This window comes from Panthera onca, chromosome A3 (genome assembly GCF_046562875.1).
Source record: "Panthera onca isolate mPanOnc1 chromosome A3, mPanOnc1 haplotype 2, whole genome shotgun sequence".
NCBI classification, from domain to species: Eukaryota; Metazoa; Chordata; class Mammalia; order Carnivora; family Felidae; genus Panthera; species Panthera onca.
Genome location: NC_138341.1, coordinates 30,509,706 through 30,534,927, shown reverse-complemented (window position 1 = coordinate 30,534,927; position 25,222 = coordinate 30,509,706). Strand labels below are relative to the sequence as shown.

General features: G+C 43.1%; 1 protein-coding gene across 1 annotated transcript; it reads right to left on the bottom strand.

Moving 5' to 3' along the window:
• Positions 1 to 298: 298 nt before the first annotated feature.
• Positions 299 to 25,007, bottom strand: QPCT (glutaminyl-peptide cyclotransferase). Its single transcript, XM_060652742.3, has 7 exons — positions 24,748 to 25,007; positions 16,967 to 17,113; positions 10,840 to 11,118; positions 5,439 to 5,615; positions 3,349 to 3,448; positions 1,861 to 1,977; positions 299 to 613 (listed from the first exon to the last, which is right to left on the bottom strand). The coding sequence occupies exons 1-7, from the start codon at positions 24,865 to 24,867 to the stop codon at positions 468 to 470; spliced, it is 1,086 nt and encodes a 361-aa protein (XP_060508725.1). The 5' UTR covers positions 24,868 to 25,007; the 3' UTR covers positions 299 to 467.
• Between the last annotated feature and the right edge of the window lie 215 nt (positions 25,008 to 25,222).

Here is a 25,222-nt window from a genome sequence, read left to right as displayed (position 1 = left end):
TTTATGAAATAAAACCTACAAAGAGTTCTCAAAGAAATCTGAAGGTCTTCAAACTACATCTCTGTTTTGTATGATAAGCAAGAGATTCCCAAGTATTGAAAAAAATCATAAACCTAAGGTTACATGTTTCACATCACCATCATATTTAAGTACTGTTTAGAAGACCATGATACTACATATATCAATCTGATTTAGTTTCATAGTTTCTTATCTGAGTTTTTTAAAGATACTTGTTTTCTGTTTTCCTAACATTTTTCTTCCTTTATCTCTCAATGAAAATAACATGCAATTTAGGACATGATGTAAATTTAGGGTTTATTGATCACAGATTCAAAGACACCTACAGAATGAATCTATAGGATGGGAGGTTCCACATGGCATTTGCCTGGAGTAAGAATATTTTAGGTTGTGCCTTGACTTCTGAATGTGAAACTAGATACGATTACCATAAAGTTAAGACAGGATAATTACAAATGAAGATACTCTAACACAAAGACTTGTAGGATTTTGTTTAGATTGTCAACGGTTGTTTCATCCAAATTTTCTTCATTGTCATCCATGGTGTGCCAGACTTCAGGGAAAGGTGATGGTATCAGATGCAGAACTGGAACACCTAAAAAGAAAGAACCAACTTGTAATTGAGTGCTTATTTCCAGTGAGTAAAGAAGAGAGTACCATTCTTCAAGCGCAAGTCTGAGTGGGAGCTCTGTACCATTTAAAGACAGCTGATAACCCATCATTTCCTGTGTACCTCCTTGTATCTTACCCTTTCACTCCAAAGTCATTTGGCCATTAAACAAATGTTCATTAATTCAGTAAATAATTATAAAGCACCTCCCATATACCAGTCCCTATTCTAGGAATTGAGATTTCATCAGTGAAAAGACCAAGCCCTGCTCATACGGAGCCTACATTCCAGTAAAGAAAGAAGCAAGGAAACAAATATAAAAATAATTTTAGAAAATGATAAAGATTCTAAAGAATAATAAAACAAGATAAGGTAATAGAGAATGAGGGGCAGACAGCTGGGCCAAGAAATATGTATTTAAAGTCAGGGAAGGCTTCTTTGAGAATCTAACCTTTAACTAGAGACATGCAACAAAGGAGAAAGCAAGCTGTGCAAAGATCTGGGGATGAGCATTCCAGGTGGCACTATTCGCAAGTGCAAAGGTCCTGAGGTGGGAGTGTGCTTGGCCTGCTTGAGGAACAGCAGGAACACAATGTGGCTGGATCAGAGCAATAATCAGAGAGAAAAGCAGAAAGAGATGTTGGAGAAGAAAAGAGTCAGAAAATGAACGCCCTTATAGGTCATGGTAAAGACTTTCAGTCTTATTCTACATGATGGCAAGCCACCAGAGCTTGAAAGCAGGGAAGAAACAAAATTTGATTTACATTTTTAAAGATAACTCTAGCTCCTATGTAAAGTATAGGGAAGCAAAAGCAAAAGCTAGAGACCAACTGGGAGGCCATGGCAAGAGTCCTTGAGTTGATTTAGACTTCCACCATCGACATCAAAGATATTGCTTCTCTATTAAGCAAAAAACACCAGAGTACACAAACTGTAAGAATATTGTCTTACTCCGTGAATGAGAAGGCAAGGTCAGTGGAATATGAGCTTTTATAAATATTCTAGAATGAGGGTGAAGGCTCAAGGATTTGGAATGACTTTCATGAAAAAATAGAAACCATAAGATGCTTAGTAGATGATTTAATTTATCAAGAAATTAAATGTAGTGGCTCCTCATCCTTCTAGATTGTTGCAAATACACACAAAAGACAATAAATATAAAATAAGTAAAAAATACATATATGCACGCACATGTACACACACACACACACATATATATATATACACATTACCTCTTCTTAAAAATGGGATATGGTCATCCTGAATCACACCTCCATAACCGTAATTCTGGAAATACCACCTCTCCCACGAGTGATCCTTGAGCAAACCTAATTTGTGGAGTTCTTGTTCTGCAGGTGATAGACAGCAGATGATTATCTGTTCTTATCTGATAAATACTCAGAATGCATAAGGACTTTGAACTCTTGGCACATGTGGTCATCATTTTTTAAACAAATTACAGCAGTGGGCACAACTACAGCCATGACAGTAAACACCTAGGCTCAACTTGGGTGTGGACGTTCAGTAGTAGTTCAAGGAGAGAAGAGTCACACATGGCTCTAACATTACAGGTGAGAACCTCCTTAGAGGTAGATACCAAGTAGGAAAATGGAGAGGAACAGACAATGAGAAAACCAGAGGAAAATGGCGGCGGGCGGGGATGGGGGGTGGGGGTGGGATACATAGGTTTACCTGAGACTCCGTTCGAAGTTTCTCTTATAATATTCTAGATTTGGATATTGGCAAATTCTGAACTCACAGCAAAAGTATGAATGAGATGGCAGTGTTTTTCTCGCTGCTTAGAAAGAATACAATTCTATCCTGCTCCAGGAAGTCCATACAGTTCCTAAGGAATTCCTAGTCTGAAGCACTTGCCTCAAAAGCAGGCCTTCTGGCTTGGATTTTATCATAAAGATCTATCTCATCTACTTCATCTCTCCCTGAGGCCAATTGCCTTTTTTTTTTTATTGGGGTGTGTGTGTGTGTGTGTGTGTGTGTGTGTGTTATGGAGTAGGAAGGGATAGTGGAGGTATGAAGGGAAGAAGCTATTCCCCTTTTCCTTCTTCAAGCCCTATGCCTCTGTCTTGAGCTATAGATATTTTGTTTCTTTGCCTGGCCTGGCTTGACCTGGTCTGGACTAGTCTACTCTCATTTAATTGACACTAACCTGTCTCTAAAATGACTTTTGAAGGATCTTGGCTTTCTCTTGCATCCCGATCTCTTACTTCCTTAGAAAATAGAGATTGTTCTAGATTTAAAGGGAAATCGTGTCTGAATAAGGCAGGAAATAAAAGATGACAAAGACAGAGATAAAAAAAAAAGAGAAAGAAAAATTAAAGAACATCTTTTGGTATCATAAAGACATAACATTCATCATTAGCCAGCATGCTTTGCTGACTGGTTTTCCCTAGACATGCATTCCATATGCTGCAAACAGGACTCTGGGAAAATAGTTTCAAACCATTGCTAGGCATGTGCAAATATTAAATGTAGCACTGTATGTTTCCATTTCCAAATGCAGTCTCATGCAGGAAAATAAAGGAGCCTACTAAAAAAGATAAATAGGAACAATAAACTAATAATCATCAAAGCGAGAAAAAAAGCCAGCGAAGTACATCACATCTTCAAATCACATATTTAAATCATAACTTTTGAATTTTAAAATGTAGTTTGGTGCGTAGGAAGGAACTAAGTTGACTTTTAGTGACAGTGGTGCTTACCAATTGCTTCAAGTCTATCAAACCATCTGGCAGAGTTTGGGAAAAAATTGGGAAATGTTGGGTTGGGAGCTCCAATTAAATCCAATAAGACCAACAAATCCTAAGGGAGAAAATAACATTGTTTAATCACTGTCACCAAAACACGTTTCAGATCCACCAATGGGAGAAAAAAAAAACCAGTCAAAACTAACTGCACTTCAACAATTGAGAATAACCTAGAGAGCTGTATAAATGAACAAAAGGTTTAATAACATTGTAAACTAATCATTTTGAAGAACTTTAAAAAATCTTGCTTATGCAATATAGACAAATGGCAAAGTGTAGATTGTGTCTGTAACCCCAGAAGGATATCACTCAAGATACATTAGAAAGAGAACATTTACATAACATTTTACAGATTAAAAAAGAACGTTTATCTTTATTTTCAAATAGGATTCCAAGCCTGTCTGATCATCTCTTCCATTCGAATTAGTCCTTATATCCTTAGTCTGCAATGCTACAGCTGCGTATAGGAAAGCACTTGGGTAGTAACTATTTACTCCTCAAGGCAGCATCTTGGAAAAACTTCTTGACTACGAGCTCTGTGACCTTCTGTCTCTGGATCTCCATTTCCTTTTCCATCAAACCAGAAGCTCAAACTTGCTGGTCTTTAAAGGTGTCTCCTGACGATAAGCCTCCATCATTGCCCCAGGGTTTCTCATTTGAGCCAACAGCAGCAGGCTTGAAGACTCCCTGAAGACTACTTCCCACATTAAGAATTCCTGATTTATATCAGTGAGACAACATGTGGGTAGATATGTAGCACAGGTCCTGACCCACAGTACATTAATACTTGCAGAGTTTATGATTCTAAAGACATAAGATCTATTAACTTATGGATAATGATCAAATATATTCTTGGAGGGGAAAATAGGTTTGTTTGAAATAAGAGTATGTATACAAAGCATGATAAGCTACTAAGAGGTCCCTCCCCGCCCCCCCCCCCCCGCCCCCAGGGAAGAAAATAGTCTTCACCATCACTACGGATTCATAGATTTGGACTCATAAATAAATAACTTTGTTCTTCCTACTGATCAATCAGGTCTCTCTCCTCCTCCTCTGAACGCTTTTTAGCCACTTGGTCCAAAGGAATGAACGAGGTGCCAACCATATTCCCCTGACCCATTATAAGGTGCCAACAGATAACAGGATGGAGACAATGCCAACATGATGTGTTAGAGCCACAGAGGACACTTAACGTGGCCAGTTGGACTCACAGGGTGAAGGTCAGTGATATGGCAAAGGACAAGGATGAATGGAAGGAGTTAGAAATAGACTTTCAGTTCACAGCACAGGGATGGATGAAAGCATAGGGAAGCAAGAAGTCTCAAGAGTAGCATGAAGTTCCCAACTGGGGTTAGTGAGGACATAAGACCAAGTGAAGGTCAAATATGGGAAGAGAATCAGGATAGGAAGAGAATTCAAAGGTGGAGTGAGGGACTAGCAATGAGGTATGGGCCCAGAAATGGAATAAAAATGGGGCTGTGTGCTGCACTAATTACTTGATAATAAGAACAGGATATTAAGGCAGCATCACAAATGTTTCCATCCCCATGGCAACAATATTACACCAAAACAGACACGTCCAACACAATGTCCCCTACACATTTGGAGTCATTATAACACTTTGAAGCCACCAAGGAAATCCTTCACTCCCATCCCTATACCATGTCTCACTCCCCCTCCAGTTCCCAAGACCCAAGCCTCCTCAGGCTTTGTGGAGAAGCTTCAAAGAAGGGATTTGCTCTCACCATCTCTATACAGAACCAGGGAATGTGCTCCCATTGGACCGAACTGAACCTGGGATGTTTCCTTAATCTAATTTTTTACGTCATTTTAATTAAGCTCAGTCAAACGTAACTTCTAACCCAGAATCATTCTTTGCAGCTCTGGGATTCCTCAAAAGCCCAATGCCTGCCAAAGAATGTTCTATAATGAACGCTCTGTTCCAAGAATGCCGTGGCATTTTTAGGTCTTTAATTGGCTTTAGGTTTGGCTTCCTTTGACACAGAGCCCACAGCTGCAGCACCATGAAAATTCCCAGGACTGACCATGCCGTGCAGTTGGTTGGTGTCTTTTGCTCCAGGTGGGTGCGGTGTCGATGCCATCTTGGGAGCTAAGTGCCGAGATCCATACAGAGAATCTCGAGGAGACCAATGAAGAAAAGCCTCTTCCCCATCAAAGAAAATCAGCTGGAGTGAGAGATCTGGCTTGGAGTCTGAAACATTCTGGTAAAAAGAATAGTAAAAAGATAGCAAAAATACTGTGAGGGTTTAAAAAATAGCATACGTTCTTATTAACTGGGCAAAAAACACAGATATGCCATGAAGAAAAGGAAGATACCAAAGCAGGTGAGAATATGCCAAAATGTATTTTGTACCACTTCGCCTCCAAAAGTCATCCCATTCCCCATGGTCTTCACCCGTGTAAGTCTCACTTTCTCCTACTCCCTCTGAAAATAGAAGTCTTATATTTTTTTCTTACTCCTTAGAGAACTTAGAAACTATGAAACTGTCATGGCAGACACAGAGACACCCACCCAGTTCCCTTCCAGAAGGATATGTTGCCCCTGCTACCAAGAGAGCTGTCCACAGGTCTTCGGCTATTAGTTCTTTTAGAGATTGCCTCAGCCATAGGGGTGTCCTATATCCAATGACTGATCTAAGCAGGTCCTGGCGGCTCTATGGGGCCACTCCACCTCCCGAGCTCCCCAAGGTTGGCTGAGCCTGTTGTTGAACCTGCATGGTGGATTGACTTCTGCCTCTGCCTAATCCCATTTCTCTCCCCTCCCTGCTGCGGGTGTTAAACCAGGGCCACTCCCTTAGGAATGACCTAAATGCTAAACTCCACGTCAGTGTGCATCCCAGGGAACGGAACCCAAAACAACTGCACATTGTCCTTGCTGCCCACCTTAATTGAGTCTGCAACTTTTTCATTGAATCTAGGCTCAAGGATGCACCTTAGGAATGCAACAGGGACACAAAGAATAATAATTACAGCCTCTCTTTTGAAAGAGTCTACACTTCAGCTGGGTTAGGAAAGATAAAACAACATGGACAACACGTGCCAAGGGTCACAAATGGAACACCAAAACTTTTGTGGGAACTGGATAGAAAGACAGGTCAGATCCCTGGGGTGTCAAGGAAGACTTTATGAGCCAGGATTCAAGCAGAACTTAGAAGGGTCAGGAAGATTCTGATCGATTTTATACCTTTCACTGTCCGCTCACAATTTTCAGATTAGTCCTTCTGGTACCTTAACCCCCACAGTCCTTCAGCCCCACTGAAATCCCTGATCTATTGAATCCTTCACCTGTTCACAGTCCTTCACTCCCATGAAGTCCTCACTTCCCTCCATATTCACCTTAAATTCCACAGCCAATCATTCTAACCACTCCCTTGCATACATGCTCAGCTCCCTGGCCTCTCTCTGCCTTGGCCAAACTCACACGGCGAAAATATAGCCTCTAGCCCAGCTCTCTGCCTACTCTGTGCCTGCACGCAGCCGGACCTCGCTGAAGAAAGATACACAACCATTTGGTCTCTGCACCTCAGGACAGCACTGGGGGACATGCTCCCATCAGACCGAACTGAATCTGACATCTCCCTAATCTTTTATGGACATACCTTCTCCTCTTATCTCTCTAAAGATATTTAAAACAGTGTCCCTTTAAGTTACCTCCTGCTCCTTACGCTCTATTTTCTCTGAGTTCATTTTTTCGTATTGTTCTATTGGTCTACTCTTTCTTTCATGCTGGAGACTGTCCTCAAATGTCTGGCCGTCCTTTGTGTTCATTCATATCAGAGAATAAGGTACTAAAACACTGGTCAGAGACAGATTGGTTGGCTTCAGCGCAGGGCAATCTGGTGCCCAGTTGGGTGTTTTCCACTGAGCACCTCCAGATCTTGGGTCTTTTTCATGAGGTAGTTCACACTCCCCAGAGAAGGAGCATCCGGTTTGCTCTCTGAGGGGCATAAGCTGCGTGCTGGCTTTCTCATGCTGAAAACAGGGGAAGGCTGGGGACCTCACTGCTCAATGCGCAGATTTTCACCTAATCTCCCTGACTTCCATGGGAAACTTCATTCCTATCCTCCTCTGTATCTGGTGTCCCCACATCCAGAACCCCCCTGGTTCAGTGTCTCCAGAAAAATTATCCTGTCCTCTCCTGCAAGGCTACTGGTGGCATACTCACCCATCTGCCAGAGATGGGGTGGGAATCTATATACCAACTGGTCCTTGTGCAGACTAACAAACACTCCCCTCCCCAGCCCCCGGCCTCACTATCTCCACCGATCCCTGAGCCACTCCAGGATTTTGTCAAGGAACCACTGGCTTTTCCATTTCCTCCTCGCTCTGGAGGCTGTGACTTCTCTCTACTTGGGTATGTCATTCTCCATTTACCTTCTGTCTTCATATTGTGGTTCCCATTAACACATGTTCCCTAGTTTCTTCAAAGATGGAATTTTTGGGGCGCCTGGGTGGCGCAGTCGGTTAAGCGTCCGACTTCGGCCAGGTCACGATCTCGCGGTCCGTGAGTTCGAGCCTCGCGTCGGGCTCTGGGCTGATGGCTCGGAGCCTGGAGCCTGTTTCCGATTCTGTGTCTCCCTCTCTCTCTGCCCCTCCCCCGTTCATGCTCTGTCTCTCTCTGTCCCAAAAATAAATAAAAAACGTTGAAAAAAAAATTAAAAAAAAAAAAAAAAAGATGGAATTTTCCTGATTGTTTTAGGGTGATTTCCTAAGATGGAAAAAAATGTCTTTATCATCTGAAAACTAAGTTATCTTTGTATGCTAGTCATTGCAATTGTTTTAATATTGCCAACTGGTTGCAAAGTTGTAGTTCCAAATCAAATAGCATAATAACGAAACACCAGCACAGAATAAGACTGCCCGGTACCACAGACATTCTGCTCATGTCGGGGCAGAAACAAAAGCAGTTTTCACATTCTACAGGCTTGAAGGTTCAGATGCCTCCCTGAAATTTCAACAGCTGAGTGACTTCAGAGGTCAGCGCAACGACTCACTTTCCGTCCTCCGAGCGTCTGATCGTTAAGACAGGAGTAGACCGTGTAGACAGTGATCCTGAGTCCTGTGAGGCACTTTGCTCTTTTTGCTTCTTTTCAGGATTAGCAGGAAAATAACTTGTGGTCTTCCATTTTTGGTAACTCAGTCTAGAACCTTGGAGCTAGGAAAATCTGGTTTGTGAGGGTCTTTCAGTCTTTCATGGTAATGTGATAAATCTAGTTACCAGTGTCAATGTAGCAGGTGAATTATCTGCAGGCTTTCCCCATCCAAGGTTGCATCAGCTAATGCCACAATAAGAGGGTGTACAAACCCACCCCAAACTCAAGTGGCTTAACACAACACTCATGTGTCCTCCCAGGTCTGTAGGTCAGCTGGAGGACTATTGATCTAGGCTGGTTGCAGGAGTTCTGCCTCACCATGCAGTCATGAAGGTTGGCTGGGCTCCACACGTCATATCCTCCCCCTGGGACTGGCAGGCCAGCCAGGGCGTGCCCTTCTGGTGGCGGCAACGGCACAAGACAGCAAACCCAATTGCGCAAGCTCATTCCCAGCCTCTGCTGGTATCACATCCACTAGCATCCCATTGGCCAGGACAGGTCACATAACCAAGTCCGGAGTCAAGGAATGAGAACGTACCACCTGCTACAGTGGGAAGGCACAGCAGGGTTACAAGGGAAAAGATGGGAATGCATAACTGTAATCTTATTCCTGGAGGGGTGCACGCAGTTGGGACAATAATCCAGATTATTCTGCCATCCTCAGCCAGGTCACATTCCACTCCCACGTACCCAATCCATGACAGCTGAAGAGCTTCCAACAACACCTTAATACAAATTTAGTTAAAGTACCCCTGGAAAAATGAATCTCATACTCTTCATGTTTCCATCAAACATGATCCATTTTTTTTAAATGCCCACATCACTGTTACTTCTATGAGAAAGAATAATTAAGAGAATGTGTGGAGCGCCTGGGTGGCTCGGTCGGTTAAGCATCCGACTTCGGCGCAGGTCATGATCTCACGGTTCGTGAGTTCGAGCCCCGCGTCGGGCTCTGTGCTGACAGCTCAGAGCCTGGAGTCTGCTTCGGATTCTGTGTTTCCCTCTCTCCCTGCCCCTCCCCTACTTGTGCTCTGTCTCTGAAAAATGAATAGACTTTAAAAAAAAAAAAAAAAGGAGAGAGAATGTGTGTGTGTGTGTGTGTGTGTGTGTGTGTGTGTGTGTGTGTGTCTGTGTGTGTCTGTGTGTGTTTTAATGAGGATGTCCACCTAACAACCCATTTGGCCCTTTCTGTTTCTGGTCACTATAAGCAGGTATGAGCTCCAGAGAAAACACACCCACTATACAGACTGTGCCTTTCATTTAATGTCCTTAGAATGTAAACATGGAAAATTAAACTTTTTATATCAGCTTCTGAACTCCCTCACCCAATTGCTGGGAAGGGTACTAGTTAAAAGCAGGACAGAGGATGGGACAAAGACATTATAGAAGGTTCAGGAAACAAAACAAAACAAACTAAAAAAAAATAGTGAAAAGGATACTGAGAGGTTACAAACAATTCTTGCTTTCAAGTTCAGCATATCTAGCAAAAAAAAAAAAACAGAACCAAATATCTCTATTCCTTCCATTACAAGATAAACCTTTTACTACTTTACTCCCATTGTAGCAAAGGCTGGCCTCTTCATAAAACTCTGAGGGAGAAAAATGCATTTGCTGCCTGCGAACAAAGTTTTTTGTTTTCGCTTTGTTGTGTTTACTTGGTTATGAGTGATATCTGAACAAAATGTCTTCATCTAGGTTAGCACTTTTTTCCAATGTACCCTTCAGAACACAGAGACTGAAATAGCATCTGAGAGTCCCAGAAGTATTTTGAGCTGAGAACGTACAAAAGCTCTGCTATGCTACATAAAATTGAGCCGAGATTCACAGATAATAACAATAATGCATTTCTGCTCCAAGTTTTTCATCTTGATATGTCTGAAAAACCCACTCTCTACTTCAGAAGCACTTTTCAATGAACCCTTTCCCCCCAACTCAAGAGCCACACCTCTCAGATTAGGAGGTTGTGATGTTTCATGGCTACATGAACAAGAAGAAATAAACATAGTTCTCATACATATGCCTGTACCAACCATCCACCCTCTTCATTTTTTGCAAAGAAATGTTGCATTTAATTTAATGTGCATGCAAAATTAAGCAATTAAGTGCCACTGAATAAATTCACTGTCATGTATCCTAGGTTTATCGTCCATGGTTGACATTTCAAATAGTGTAATCTTCCAATTAATATTCATTCAACCTCATGTCTTTTTGCAACAAATTATTACAAAATGTACTGAAAGTCTACATTTCTAAATGGCCTTCTTACTCCCCCAAGGATTCTAGAATTCACTCTGCGTTTTATTCCCAGAATCTTCGAGACGGAAACAAATACCTTCAAGGAAAGGAGTTGCTTGTCTAAAGCCCGGGCAAGCTCCAACAACATCGCGCATGGCACTGCTGAGTCAGTGGCTCCCACAAACACCCTGTTGTCCCAAGGGGGAAAATACTTGGAGTCGTAGTGACAGGCGAGGACCAGGTGTCGTTTAGCGGTGGGATTGAGGGTGCTGATGATATTTGAGAAAGATCGGTACCCATAGGGTGTCTGACTCAAGAAGGTGTCTATTTCCAAGACCCAGTCGGCTTGAAGTCTTTGAATTCTCTGCATGATGTGCTGATCAAAACAAAAACCAAAATTTCAGATCTAGACAGTTTCCATTGGTTCACTGTATGTATATATATATGTATATATACATATATATATATATATACATATATACATATATATATATAAATTTATGTGATGTCTTTCAAGTTAAAAATGCAATACGTGGTTATAGAGTTAATAGCAAGGGTGATTAAAAGAAAAGCTATCCCTCTCCCTCTCCCTCTCCCTCTCCCTCTCCCTCTCCCTTAACCATACCCCTGCCAAGCAATCCCAACGCACTGTTGGTATTAACTGATGTTAATAGTCTGATGTATATCTTTCCACACCATCCTTAATGTTTATATATACATATACTAGCACACAAACATGTATTTGGCAAAGGGGTACATGTTTTTATAGGAATAGAATCTATACATTATTCCGACCCCTGCTGGTATTTAACAATACCATCGGGGTCATTTCTACATGTCAGGAGACAGAGACCAGTTCAGTATGTATTACAGTCCACTTTCAATACTTCTAGGAGGCTGAGAAGGCATTTTGAGAAGTCAGATACACCAAGGTCCTACAGATCTCAACTTCTACCCTAAGTTCTTTGAGAGCAAGAACTGCAAATGGTAACTCTTTTGTCCCAAGAGCACAGCATGTGCCCCAAGTTCAGCAAATACTTCAAATTGTAATATATGCTAACAAAAGATTCTGATGGTATAATGTCCCACAAGGGGATTTCTGGGAGATATCTGAGGTCCCGCCCATTTTAAGAATCAATAAACAACTCTGAACCATAATGACACATCAAGTAGTTTTCCTCGGCACCAAAGGCGAGTTCAGACCCCACTACAAACGGTAAACATAAAGAAGAATCTGTTTTCCTATCTCTCCTCATCACCTGGGAACTAATGAATCACACAGTGTCTGATAGGAAGCAGATGGAAAAGAAACACCACTTCTGAGACTGGCCGTGTCTTCCTTCAGAGTCTAGACTTCATGGTGCGACAAGTTATGGTGAGGTCACTACTGTTCCATTCGCCCTTTCCTGCCTTCATTTCTCCTTCACCTCATGTTTCTCAACTAGGTTTCATTTATTTTATTTTATGTTGAAATATTGTGTACATCTTTGTAAGTGTGCCTTAAAGGATCTTTTAAAAAAGTCAGACGACAAACTAACCATCAACAGGACTGGCAATTTGTTGCACCGTGAATATCCAGTAGGGAAGGACCGTGAGGTGACAAACATATAACTCATAATCACTGGAAAAGAATCGAGGCTTGGTTTTTGGTTGTTTTTCCCCCACCCCCAAGAAAATACAAGATTTTCTAGCCTAGCCAACTCTTGTATGGCCTGTCATAACTAATGTGACAAGACACGTAGGCAAAGGCTTTGGAAAAACTGTGGCAGGAAGCTTCCAGGAAAATAACCAAACCAGAACGAGGACACTGATTCCCCATTCAATTCTGTAAAAGCCAAATAAACAAACGGTTCCCTGATACTCATTCCCTGCTTTCTGCAGTGACGCGGACTTTGGCCACAATGGCATGTGTACACAGTCCCTTACCTTTTGTATTACAAGTTCACAAGTTCTCTTTCCAAATAATAAAAAGAAATGTTAATAACCTTTCAAATAATTAAAAGAAATCGTCATTCATATCTCATTCACTTTGTTATCATCCACAATTCTTAATACTGGGCTTTGCTCACAGTAGGCTATTGCTAACTATGGGCTGATTCTAACTAGTAAGTTATTCTCAATGAGAACAATAAAATTATATGATATCAAGCTTGGGGAGCTTGAATAGAGACAAATCACTGCGCATCCAAGATCGGCTTTCCACAGAATATGAAAAAAAGTTATTCCCAGACTTTAGGGAAGAGAAATTTTTCCATAAAGGGGTCATCTTTAAAAAAAAAAAACAAAAAACAGGCGTATATTCCAGAACATCTGGCATCCAGATGATGAACGATTCCAAATCAATAGCAGCCCGTATGCTTACAGAAATGAACTGAGATTTAAAAATATGTATCTGTTAGCTTCATTCAGCTGAAGTCTCACACACAAACTCATTTCTCAACTACTAAATAAGTTGTGGACATAATTTCTGATATCTTATGTTGACACTCAAATCCACAAAAGCCTCAGCAAATGTCCCCAAAAGAGTCCTCTCTGAAGGAATCTTTTTTTTTTACTCAGTGTAAATTTTTTTTTAATTATCTTAGCAACGAATTTCTTTATAAACAATCATATTGGCTCCATAATCTCATTAGGTCACCAATATCCCTTGTTGTGCCTTTGGCTTTCAAGCTTAGTCTGCAAGTTCCCACTGCAATTCTCTAGAGTGGGCTCCCCAAACCACCGCTCTGCTCACTAGAATGCCCTGAAACCAGGTAGGGAGTGCTTCCTGAAACTAAGTAGCAAGAACCCAGGCCCGCCAGGAGTGCAAAGGGCAGTTCAGAATATAGATTGTATTTTGGACTATTCTAGTTTATTTTTTGGATGGGGAAGGGAGAAAGAGACAGAGAGAAAGAGATGGATGGATAGAGAGAGAGAGATGAACACAGAGATAGACGGACATTGAGTAGAGCCAAAAAGAAAAGGATACAAAGATAAAGGTGGAGGCGAGGAGAGAGAATGAGAGAGGAAGAGAAAGTCAGACATAAATATGACATTCTACTTCCAGGAGGGAAGGCCCCAGGCATTGTAGGTTAACATTAGTGAATGACCCTGGGTCTCATTTAATTTCACTTAAATTCTTATTTCCAGGTTCCAAGAAACAATAACATTAGCAGCCCAGGTTTGTTTGGAGGAAGCAGATTCTACAATGTTTGTCCCAAGTCTACAAACATGTCATTCTCAGGATGCTGATTCCTGACACGGGGGACATCAGGTACCTCCTCCTTCTTAGACATGTTGGTCTCCCAGGCTCCATGCTGAGTGCTCTCCACATGGGGCCCTCCACTCAGGGACAGCCCCACCTTGGGCTAAAGAAGGCCAGCTGCCACTTCTCACGTGTACTGTGCATCTACAGGGGATTTTAACCCCACAGTTTGTAGCTTGCCTCTTTTAGACAAAGTTTCTGGCTTGCTCCTCCTTACGAAGATTTCATCATCCTGATTTTTTAGTTATTTTTTTTTATTCCTATCTCAGATAGAAATTACCAAAAAACCCCAAAATTTCATGCCTTCAAATTATTTATTCTACAAATAAATTATCTCCTAAAAAAATAAAACTTCTAAAAATCCAATAGGCGTCTTTAGGCTCCGTGATGAGAGGCAGTAAAAAATGGAGACTCTGGGACATCGTTCTCATATTATTCTTTGAAAAAGAATCCATTGCAATGCACATCTTTATCATCAACTGCACAGGTCAGTTCAATAACCAACTTTATACCAAGTCCACGTATCTTTAGATTGGAGAGTCTTCTCTAGCTACAACCCTGAAACGCCATAAATTATAAAACATCGAATCCAATGCTCCAAAAGGCCTCAGGAAAAAAAGCAGATTTTCCACCATTCTTGTTTGGATTTAGTTCTGAGTGACAGGTCAAACTGAGTGCATTAGTGTGTAATTCCCTCATCAGAACCCAAGTGTCATCTACCTCATCTTTTTTTTTTTTTAAGTTTATTTATTTTGAGAGAGAGAACTTGAATGGAGAAGGGGCAGAGAGGAAGAGAGAGAGAATCCCAAGGAGGCTCTTCATGTCAGCACGGAGTCCAATGTTGGGCATCGGGGCTAGGAGCTAGGATATCATGCCCTGATCTGAAGTCGGATGCTTAACCAACTGAGACGCCCAGGCACCCCTACCTCAGTTTTTAAAGTTTATTTTGAGAGAGAGAAAGAGAGAGAGAGAGAATCCCAAGCAGCACAGCTCTGCAGAGCCCAACACAGGGCTCGAGCCCACAAACTATGAGATCATAAACTGAGCTGAAGTCAGACTCTTAACCGACTGAGCCACCCAAGTGTCCCCACCTCATCATCTAAAGTAGAAATCCCTCTCTTTCCACAGCTTAGACAGCAATCCTGGTGATTTTCAGGACACCTGGGTAGCTCAGTAGGTTAAGCTTCCAATTCTTGATTTCGGCTCAGGTTATGATCTCATGATTTGTGAGATCGAGCCCCATGTCAGGCTCTGCGCGGACAGCATGGAACCTGCTTGGGATTCTCTCTCTCTCCCTCTCTCTCTCTCTCTCTCTCTGCCCCTCCCTGGCTTGTACTTGCTCTCTCTCAAAATAAATAAAAAATAAACTTAAGAAAAAAAAGAAAATACTTGGGAGATGAAGTCCAGGAATATCACTGAAATGAGAGGTATGTATCTCACTCTCCAACTTAGGCAAGAGAAGAGCCAGAGCTGGAGACGTTTATGAGCACACACTGGTTCGCCCCAGTCACCGCTTTTCAGTGATAGGATTGTGAAGTCAAGCTGAGTTGGGTCCAAATTCTGGTCTCATCACTATTATGTGTATAACCTTGAACAAGTTAACTCATATACCTAAACCTCAGGCCTTTTGATCTGTAGCACTAGGATAATAATAGTACCCACACGACAGCATGGTTGTGAGGACTGAATGCAAAAGTCCATGCGAAGAACTCCATAAAGTACCTGACTTCAAAAAACAGTGCTCCATGAAAGTCAGCCATCATCATTATTATACCTCGCCCCGCCTAAAGGTTAGAAAGAACTAAGGTGCTCTTTGGGTCTCCACCATCTAATTCCTTAGGAGAAACAAGTGCTTGGTTGGAAGACCGGAGCCTAATGGGGCAGCAGACAATGGCTATCTGGGTTGGACGTCAGAGGCAGAGTCATATACTGGGTACAAGGGATGAGCCCAACGGCTGTGTTGCTGGACCTTGCAGATGTCACTCTGTCACAGAAGTGGGGTGCCAAGGTCTTTTGCCTGGAGAGTGAGGCAGATGGAGTACTCTCAGAGGAGGATTTGAGGGGTCAGTCTCTCCCCATTCTTTCCTGAGCTGCCCCTTGAAATGGGGCTATTTTGAAAAACATTCATTCAGAGGTGGGATATCAGATTCCTTAGGAAGACTGGCACTAAGGAGGCAGAGACACAAGGTCTAGCCCAGCTATGGTATAATTTACCCTCTATAGCAGTGTCTTTCAAACTGCAGTGGTAAAATCAGTGAATCTCGAAATCAGTTTACTGGGTCATGACCAGTATTAAAAAAAAAACAATACAGAACAAACTAGTAAAGTAGAATTAACAATATCAGAGCAAATCACAGGTAATGCAGGTAATAAGAGTGCGGGGTTTTTTTCATGAAACTTTGGTGTCAGTTAAATCTATTTTTATATTTGTGTGCACAAAATGTAAGTTTTTTTAACTTTTCTATTTTTTTTTTTAACATGGATCAGAATCAGAAGTTTGAGAAACACTGCACTGGAGAAAGTAGCTTATAACTGATCTTGACTTGCCCTCCAGGGAGAATACAATTTTCCAAGAGGAATGAAGGCCTCATAGGACAGAAAACCCACTCTTGGCCAGAAACTGTCAGTTAAGGACTGCTTAGGGCTAGTGACGTTGGGTGGTTAGGGTCCAAGAAAACGTGCTGGGGTGCCTGGGGGTGTATTATAAAAATGACCAAGAGCTGAACACTTAGTACCCTATCTCATGTTGTACCCCAACAGAGATTTCACACCTAAATTGATTTAGATGAACATGTATCACTCAGTTCAGAACAGACATTTACTCTCAGTTGTTTGGTTTTTTGAGTTGCTTATTTTGGTGGATGATATGATGAGATGAGAGATCTGAATATCAGACAACTCAGAACTTGGGACATAATATTATCTCCCACGTGCAAGCAAAGTGTTCAGCAACCTCCAGGTTTGTGTGCCGCGTCCTCACCTGGCGAGCCGCATAGCTTCCAGGGGATCCCGGGTATCGCTCTATCAGCAACGGCCGTAAGTCATTTTGCCACATTGCTGAAATACTGGTGCCTTCTGCAACTTGTCGAAGAGACGATGAATTCAAAATGGCTGGTTGGTGATAATTCTGAGGATTAAATAACATCATTTAACTGGCTATCATTTCATAACACGGTCAGGACTTATCCTGAGACATTTGCAATAGAAAACTATTTCTTTTGAATCTCAAACTAAAGAGATAGGTCTTATGCCATAAAGTAAGTTAAACTACTCAACTTTCAAATTGGCCCATTACATCTAGAAAGTTAAACTAACTGTTTTGGCAGCTTATTTTAAAAAGAAAATGGGGGCACCTGGGTGGCTCAGTCAGTTAAGCGTCCAACTCTTGGTTTCAGCTCAGGTCATGATCTCACACCTCGTGGGTTTGAGCCCCACATTGGGCTCCACGCTGACAGTGCAGAGCCTGCTTGGGATTCTCTCTCTCTCCCTCTCTCTGCCCTTCCCCCCCCTTCTCTCATTCTCTCAAAATAAATAAATAAACTTAAAAAAGAAGAAAACCTAAAATTACATATGTACTTCTCATCATATATTTTCGTTGTAGAGCTCTAAACTAGATGATCATTGAAATTCCTTTCAGCCAGAGTTTGATGATTCTATAACCCGCTAAATAGTACACTTTTTATCTTCCCTTAAAATTATTGTAAAATTCTATTAACACTCACATTCATAGGAACATTTACATATTAGCTGAATTAACCTTAAAGAGCTAAATAAACATAAAAATTAAATTTGCTTTTTTTAATGTATATACATATATTTTTCGAGAGAGAGAGAGGGTGCACACACACACACACACACACACTCAATGTGAAAGCAGAGGAGGGGCAGAGGGAGAGGGAGAATCCCAACCAGACTCTGTGCTGGCAGCACAGAGCCCAATGCAGCGCTCCATCCCACGACCCTGGAATCATGACCTGAGCCAAAATCAAGAGTTGATCGCTCAACCAACTGAGGCACACAGGTGCCCCTCAAATTTGTACTTCAGATATAACCTTACACACACTGTATTTTCTTGTGACACTAGTAATGATGAATCATCCATTCATTGCGTGTTTATCAGGCACTCAGCAATGGAATGTGTTACTCCTCCCCTAGGTAAGTGAGTGATTGATCAGCTGATTTCTGCCCTAAGGGGAATGATGAAGGTCATATAGGATATTCAGTTCTTCGGAATGCAAAACAGAAACTGAAGGAGCCTTTTCTTCTTCACAGTTCTTTCCAGCACCAGTGTTGGTTAAATATGTCCCGGTAATCACATAGGTATTTCCTCTCCAAGTGGCTGGTGAGAAACTCTGGAATTAAAGAATGCTAATTGCCAATTACTTATACTCATCTACACTTTGCTATGTGTCAACATTACTCTCCAGTGTGATCATGCAGAGAACATGGGCTGTGGGTTCAGACAGACCCTCTCAACTCAGCCCCCCACCACTCACGAGGTGTGATTCTGGTGGGTTACTTAACCTCATTAAGGCTCAACTTCCTCATCTGTAAAGTGGAGGTAATAACACCTACTATAATTACTAGAGTAATTATAATTACGTGAGCTAACATATATAAGCCACCATAGTAAACATTCAATAACTTTTCATTCTATTACCTTCTATCATATATGAAAGAGATATAGAATTTAGAGCTGGAAAGACACTTGGAGATGATTTAGTCCAACCTCCTGAATTTATGTCAGTGGAAACTGAGTTTTTCTTAGAGAGCAGATGATTTTCCCAAGGTCATAGGAGAGCTCCAGGTAAGTCCATGAAAAGATCCGGGTTCCATGGATTCCCCCTCCCATGCCCTTCTGCTCTGCCTCCCTGCCTCATCTATGAACCTCCAATTACTCCCAAATGTGGATGCTGTGCCCAAACATCTTAAGGTTTATCTTTGTTTACTGATAATACATTTTTAAATATACTTCATAAATTTGTCACCTCAGCCTTTCAATTCCCTGGTATGTTCAGGATCTCAGTCCTTATGTTAACTCTCAGCACTTTGAAGTAGAAAGCTGAAGCTAACAGACAAAACAATAGAAATGTGAAAAGGGCAAAGAAGAACCTGGAGGCAAGAAGTGGGATGGTTTCTATGGTTAATTACTACTTAACCAGGCCAACAGGAGCCTGTCTGGTCTCTCCTGCTGCCTCACCGCCCCCAGGCAGGGCCACTCGCCCCCAGGGCACCATGCTTCATTCACCCTGGCCTCCATTCAGGTCCCAAAGCAGTGTGAGACTCTGACCTGTTGAGGCTTTTGCCTCTGCGGTTTTCTGGCTTGCAGGCTCTTCCCTCTCTCTTCACCTAACTCAGGTTATAATTTGGAGACCCCTTTCTTGTGTGTTTACTTGTTTAACATCTAATTTCATATTGGATATCAGCTCCATGAGGGCGGGAACTATCTTTACTTTCTAGTCTTCCCAGGGCCACACAGTGCCCTGAGTACTCGAGAAATATTGGGTGAACTCATCAAATAAGGAATTGACAGAGGAACTACCTCTCTCAAATTGTCTTCACTAAGACGATGCTTATAGAATAATAAAGTAAAATGGGCATTATACATATCAAGTCAGTTAAATGTACAAGCAATCATAAAAACAGGAAAACAAGAAGCTACCTACTGCAAAGGGCCAGGAAGTTGCTATGATTCAAGTTTTGTGGTCTTTGCTCTTTTTAAATTTCTAACAGTCAGTGCTTGTGATGCTTTAGAGTTGGTTTGGCCCGGGGCAGTCTCTGCGATAACCAAGAACTGTTGTGTGTGGAAGGCTGTCTGACCAGTGACTCCTTTTCTGTTTAGTGTCCATTACTCTATCCCAGAGCCTACCTGGTCACCGTGGACAAGGTCCTTCACTGCATGTCCACAGCGGGAGGAAATCAAGCTCATGTTAAAATGTGCAGTTTACCGAGACTCTAGAGAGTTCTTAAGAGATTTGAGGAAAAACAGGAACAAAATAAATAACCCTCCAGCATCACTAGCTGTAGCAGATATCCTACATGAAATATAGTTGAGAAACAGCACCAAAAAATGCTTAAGCCTTTCTCTCAGAACCCAATAAACATAAAAATCTCTGCAGAGATCAGAGGAAGGAAAGAGAGGAGAAACCTGGACAGAAAGTGCGGGCTGGACATGAGGAAAGTAAATGAGGCAAAAACAGTGTTGAGCCTAGTGCTAAATGCAAACCCCCAATTAGTCTAGGATTATTTCAGTTAAAAGGCACATCGACAAGTTTCTTTAGTATAGGCATTCTCAGAGGAATGAGTCTCTATTACAGCCCCTGCTTTGTCTTTTCAGCCAGGCAGAAAGGACAATAAGTCTGCTTTGGGTGACAAGAATCTTTCAGCTAAAAAAGTGTGAACGAGATATCCTGAAACATCTCCTCTAGGCTAATCACATGATGCTAGGCCAAAGAGGGTTTTAATTACATAATTTGTAGCGCTGGCCCAGCTTGCAGGGGGATCTGAGGTCCCAAGCCATTGAATTAAAGGGAGATCATTACAGAAGCCCAGTGATTTCAATTCTAGTTCCCATCCCATCTGAGTGTCTCCCAGACAACACTCAGGTTAACTCCTGTGTCTACCAGTAAATTTAACCCAGCCAGCATTTACAGACACCCTTCCAGTGTGTCCGAAGCCCCTGGCATGACAAATGCAGTTGTGGAGAAGTTGAGAACCGAATAAGGTAAAGTTCTGCCTTCTTTGAATGCAATGAGCCCTCTAGCTAAAAGAAAAGCAATGTAGGCTTTGAAACGACAATTCAGAGTCAAATCCCAGGACCCTGGCTTACTAGCTGTGGCAAGGAAAGGTTTACCTATCTGTAAGGATGTCAGAGTACTCACCTATCAGGTGGTAGAAACTAAAAAATGGCATATTTTGCTTTTCTTCCCCTACCAACACCCAGCCTATCACTGACTGCCCTGTCCCCTGACTTGGAGTCTCCATTGTTGCTTCCCTAAGAATCATGGCGGGTAGATGGGAGAATGGCTAAGAGCTTTTAAAACTATGGAAGAGGAGAACCCTAAACACTCAGAATATGTGTGACTCCAGGAGCAAAAGTGTGAAGTGCTGAAGACAGCAGTAGCAGCTTGCCAGAGATGACCATGGAGGAGAACCCCTAGGTGAGGCCAACCCTCCTGTATGTCTTGCCTTGCTTGAAAAACTCTGCCCCTCCACATCCAATATGACTTGAAATTTTCTATGTCACCCTTGTTATAATAAAGGAAGATTCTACGAATACACGGAGTCCCAACTTTATGATGGAGAAAGTTTGGAAACAACCTAAATGTCCAACAATAAAAGGATAGGCAAATTATGGAATGCTGATGATTTTGCAATTATCAAGTGATGCTTTCAATGGGTTTCATCGGTTCAAGGTAACACGCATACTTTTAAGCGACATACTAAAATATGAAACCATATATGGAGCATAATCCCTAGTAAGAAATAAGTATTCACATGTGTTATTTTAAAAATAAATAATTAGTGTTTATTGAGCATTTACCACATGGCAGCACTGTGCTAAGTGCTTTAGATGGCTAGCTCAGTTCTCACAAAAACCTACGACATTGATATAATTGTTGTCCATGTCTATAAATAAAAATACACACATATATACATGTGTATGTGTGTACATATAAATATGATATATATCTATAGAAAGAAAGAGGGAAGGAGAAACAGGAGGTAGGGGAGAATGAGAGAGAGAGAGAGAGAGAGAGAGAGAGAGAGAGAGAGAGAGAGAGACACTAGGAATCAAAACATCAAAACGGTTAACAGCAATCATCTCCAAATGTGGGATTATGGTCACAACAGTTTTCTTTTTAGTATAGTTTTCTGTATTTTCCTGGTTTTCTAAAATGAGCACATGTTAACTTTATAATGGGGAGACTTCAATAGAAGTCATACTTTTTAACTAACAGCTTCCTTTAAAAAAAAAAAAAAAATTGCAACTTTCCTAACAGCCATTCATCTTCCACACCTAAGGGAGGACTGATCTAACAAGATTCCTTTTAACAGTCAGTTGACAAAGTTGTACCAAAGGAAGGGGTCTGTAGCAAAGAAATAGGATTGGGGATCTAGGATGGGACAGGATTCCAGAGAAATAGTTTTGGAATAAGGCCCAAGCCCCAGATAATTAACCTTTAAGTTCCATGAGGGAGATCCGGAAAGGGGCTAAATAGGGAGAGAAGGTTCCAGAAAGAAACAATCTATTCTGGAATTCCATTTAGGATCCACTCTGACCCAGGAAAAGAGAAATAAGCTCTCCCTCTGGTCCCTCCAACCCTCCTACCAGCCCCACCCTCCTTCACTCCCTGGACACTGTTCCCTGTACCCTCAACCAGGACTCATCTACCTTGGAGAAGAGAGTGGAAGAGGAAAGATGAAGGCTCTTCAGTTCGCTGGTGTAGCCATAGTCAAGTGTCCTCACTTATAAATTGGGGATGAAACTTCTCTCCTCCCAGGGGCACTGTGAGGTTCAAGTGAGATGGTTATACATGAGCGTCCCGGAACCCAGATGCCAATGCCTCTAAATATACACCTGTGGGCCCACCTGAGAATCTAACCATTTATACTACTGCCTCTATGGGAAAATGTTTGCAGGTTTCAAACAACCCAATCACAGTCCCCCGAACTCAACCACCAAGTAGGGTTGAACTGTTTTATGTAGTAGATGCCACTGAAAGAGACACGCCTTTACTTCAAAGCAAAGGAAACAGATTTCAGAATCAATGTTTTCTTTACTGTACCTCACCTTTTGGCAGACCAGTGTACCAAGGGCACACCTCAGTGATTAAAATAGTTAAATGCCATATATAGCAGGAAGGCATGTGTTTCGATTTGGACCAACTCACTTCCCAGGCCACAAGCTATACTGGACATCTGAAGGACTTTATGTAGGCCTACCAAGTAAGGGAGGAAGGAACCAGAAACTGAGAACCGTCATGGTTAATCTTGTCATTTGCTCACACCATTTGAATGTACTCTTTTTTTTTTTTTTAATGTTTATTTATATTTTTGAGAGAGAGAGACAGAGTGCAAGCAGGGGAGGGGCAGAGAGAGAGGGAGACACTGAATCCGAAGCAGGCTCCAGGCTCTGAGCTGTCAGCACAGAGCCCATCGCGGGGCTCGAACTCACGAGCGGTGAGATCATGACCTGAGCCGAAGTCAGACGCTTAACTAACTGAGCCACCCAGGCCCTTGCTTACACCATTTGAAAGCATCCGGTTTCCTAGTAGAACAGTATTTAGAAGCTTCTTAAAATAAACATAAAAGGGATTTATCCTTTCAAAGACTTTTCTCAAAAGTTAGTCTCGTTAGTTTTAAACATGTCCAGAATCCAACACCTTCTCCCCCCTAGAAATACACCCTGCCTACAAATGATGCCTAAAGAACAGCTCATTCAAATACTCCCTATCTCACTTACTCACCCATTCAGATGTATCAGAAAAACACAGTTGGTGTGGCTCCACATTCCGGTTATTAATGCCCCCTTCCCAATTTCTGATCAGGAAGGTACCCAGGATGAAGTGAAGAAGGAAAGGATTTAAGTGTGTAATTCAAGGTCCCTTAAGGGACCTTACTCCTTCTGAACGCCCACAGAAATTTTTTCTTATAATGCAGTTATTCTTGAGTTTGCCTTCCCACATCCTCACCAGGTTCCCTGTGGCTGGTGGTCTCCACGTGTAAGTCGGGGCACATTGTGGGGTCTGAACCGTGAAGCTAAGTAAGCATAACCCAGAGAACTCAAGCAGGCTATTCATATGCACATGCACGCGGCGGGGTGCGGGTCCACGGGTGACCACACAGGGCCCGTGCAGTCGCCAGTGTGCCCTGTATTCCCAACGTGCCAGTAAATACAAGCATACTGTAAGCATTTAAAAGTTCTGCTCAGCAACGCGGTCAAGGTTTATAACCCTGGACTGCTTTTTCTTAGTATTTTTAAGGGCATTTTACTCCGGTATCATTAACATATGCATAATTTCCTAGCAATTTCATGATTTCAAAACTGTTACACAAGAAAAGGAAATAATTTTGAACCTGTTTACTGCACGCAGAGGAAGCGTGCCTCCTAAGTTCCTTATATGAATTTCCACCTACAACCAGATACATTGCTCTGACAATTGCATTGACTCTCTTAAGGGGAAAAAAAATTTTTTTTTAAGTGAAGCGGGTCTCCGGTTAGAGCTGCTCCGCTTAAAAAACCTAAAGCAAACGGTAACACGCGTCTGTCTCGAGACTGCACGGAAACTCCAGCGTCCCAAGGGCGTCCGCGGCTGCAGCGGTGGGGGAGCAGTAGGCACACCCCCAGGCGCGCCGGGCACCCCCGCGCCAGCCGAGCGCCGCGACCGCTGGCCTCCCGGGTCCCGAGTGGGCGGCGGCGAGGCGATGCGCCCTCACCTCCCCGCTCGGCCGCCGCCGGCTAGACACACTTCCTGTGCCTATCACTACCCGCATCAGACCGCAGCCGAGGGGAGGCTGGTGACATCACCCAGCTCCCGAGGCTTCTCCAAAGCAGTCCCGAGGCCAGCGAGGCACCCCGACGAGGACGCAGAGCTCCGATTCCTCCGGGTGCCCGTTGCGGGCACGGCTGCCTGGGCCGCGGACGGCGACTCCGCCTGCCTCCCCACCCCCCTTGCGAAAGTGTGGTCGCCCGGTCCCCGGTCCCTGCGCGCGCGGCACGAGCCGCCCAGGTGCAGTCGCGCAGCGGCAGCCGCTCACCTTCTCCTGGGTCCAGTCTGCCGCGCCTCGGCTGACCCCCCGGGCAGCCAGGGGCAGGGCAGCCGCCAGCAGCAGCAGGTGGAGGGTGCCCACGGCGCGCCGGTCCCCGCCGCCTGCCATCTCCGAGGCTGTCTAGGCGCCGGCTCCCTGGGCCACCGGCGGTCACGAGCCCGGGAACGCGCGTCCTTCGCCGTCCCCCTTCTCCACCCTTGGGTCGACTGCGCCCGCCTCCCCATCGCCTCCCTGCCGCCTCCCCACTGCGCCGCGCAGGCCGGAGACGCAGCTCTCCTCCCCCCACCCCCAACCCCCGACCTTAGCAACCAGGGGGATGGGCTGTCCTGGGAGGCGAAACCTTCCGAAACAAGGGAAGGGAGCCGGCCACTTCCTTGTCTTGGAGAGGAAGGAAGAAAGGAAGAGACAGGGAAGAGGCGTTTTTATGATCTCCAGTCCCATAACTGGGAATAGAAAGGGGAGG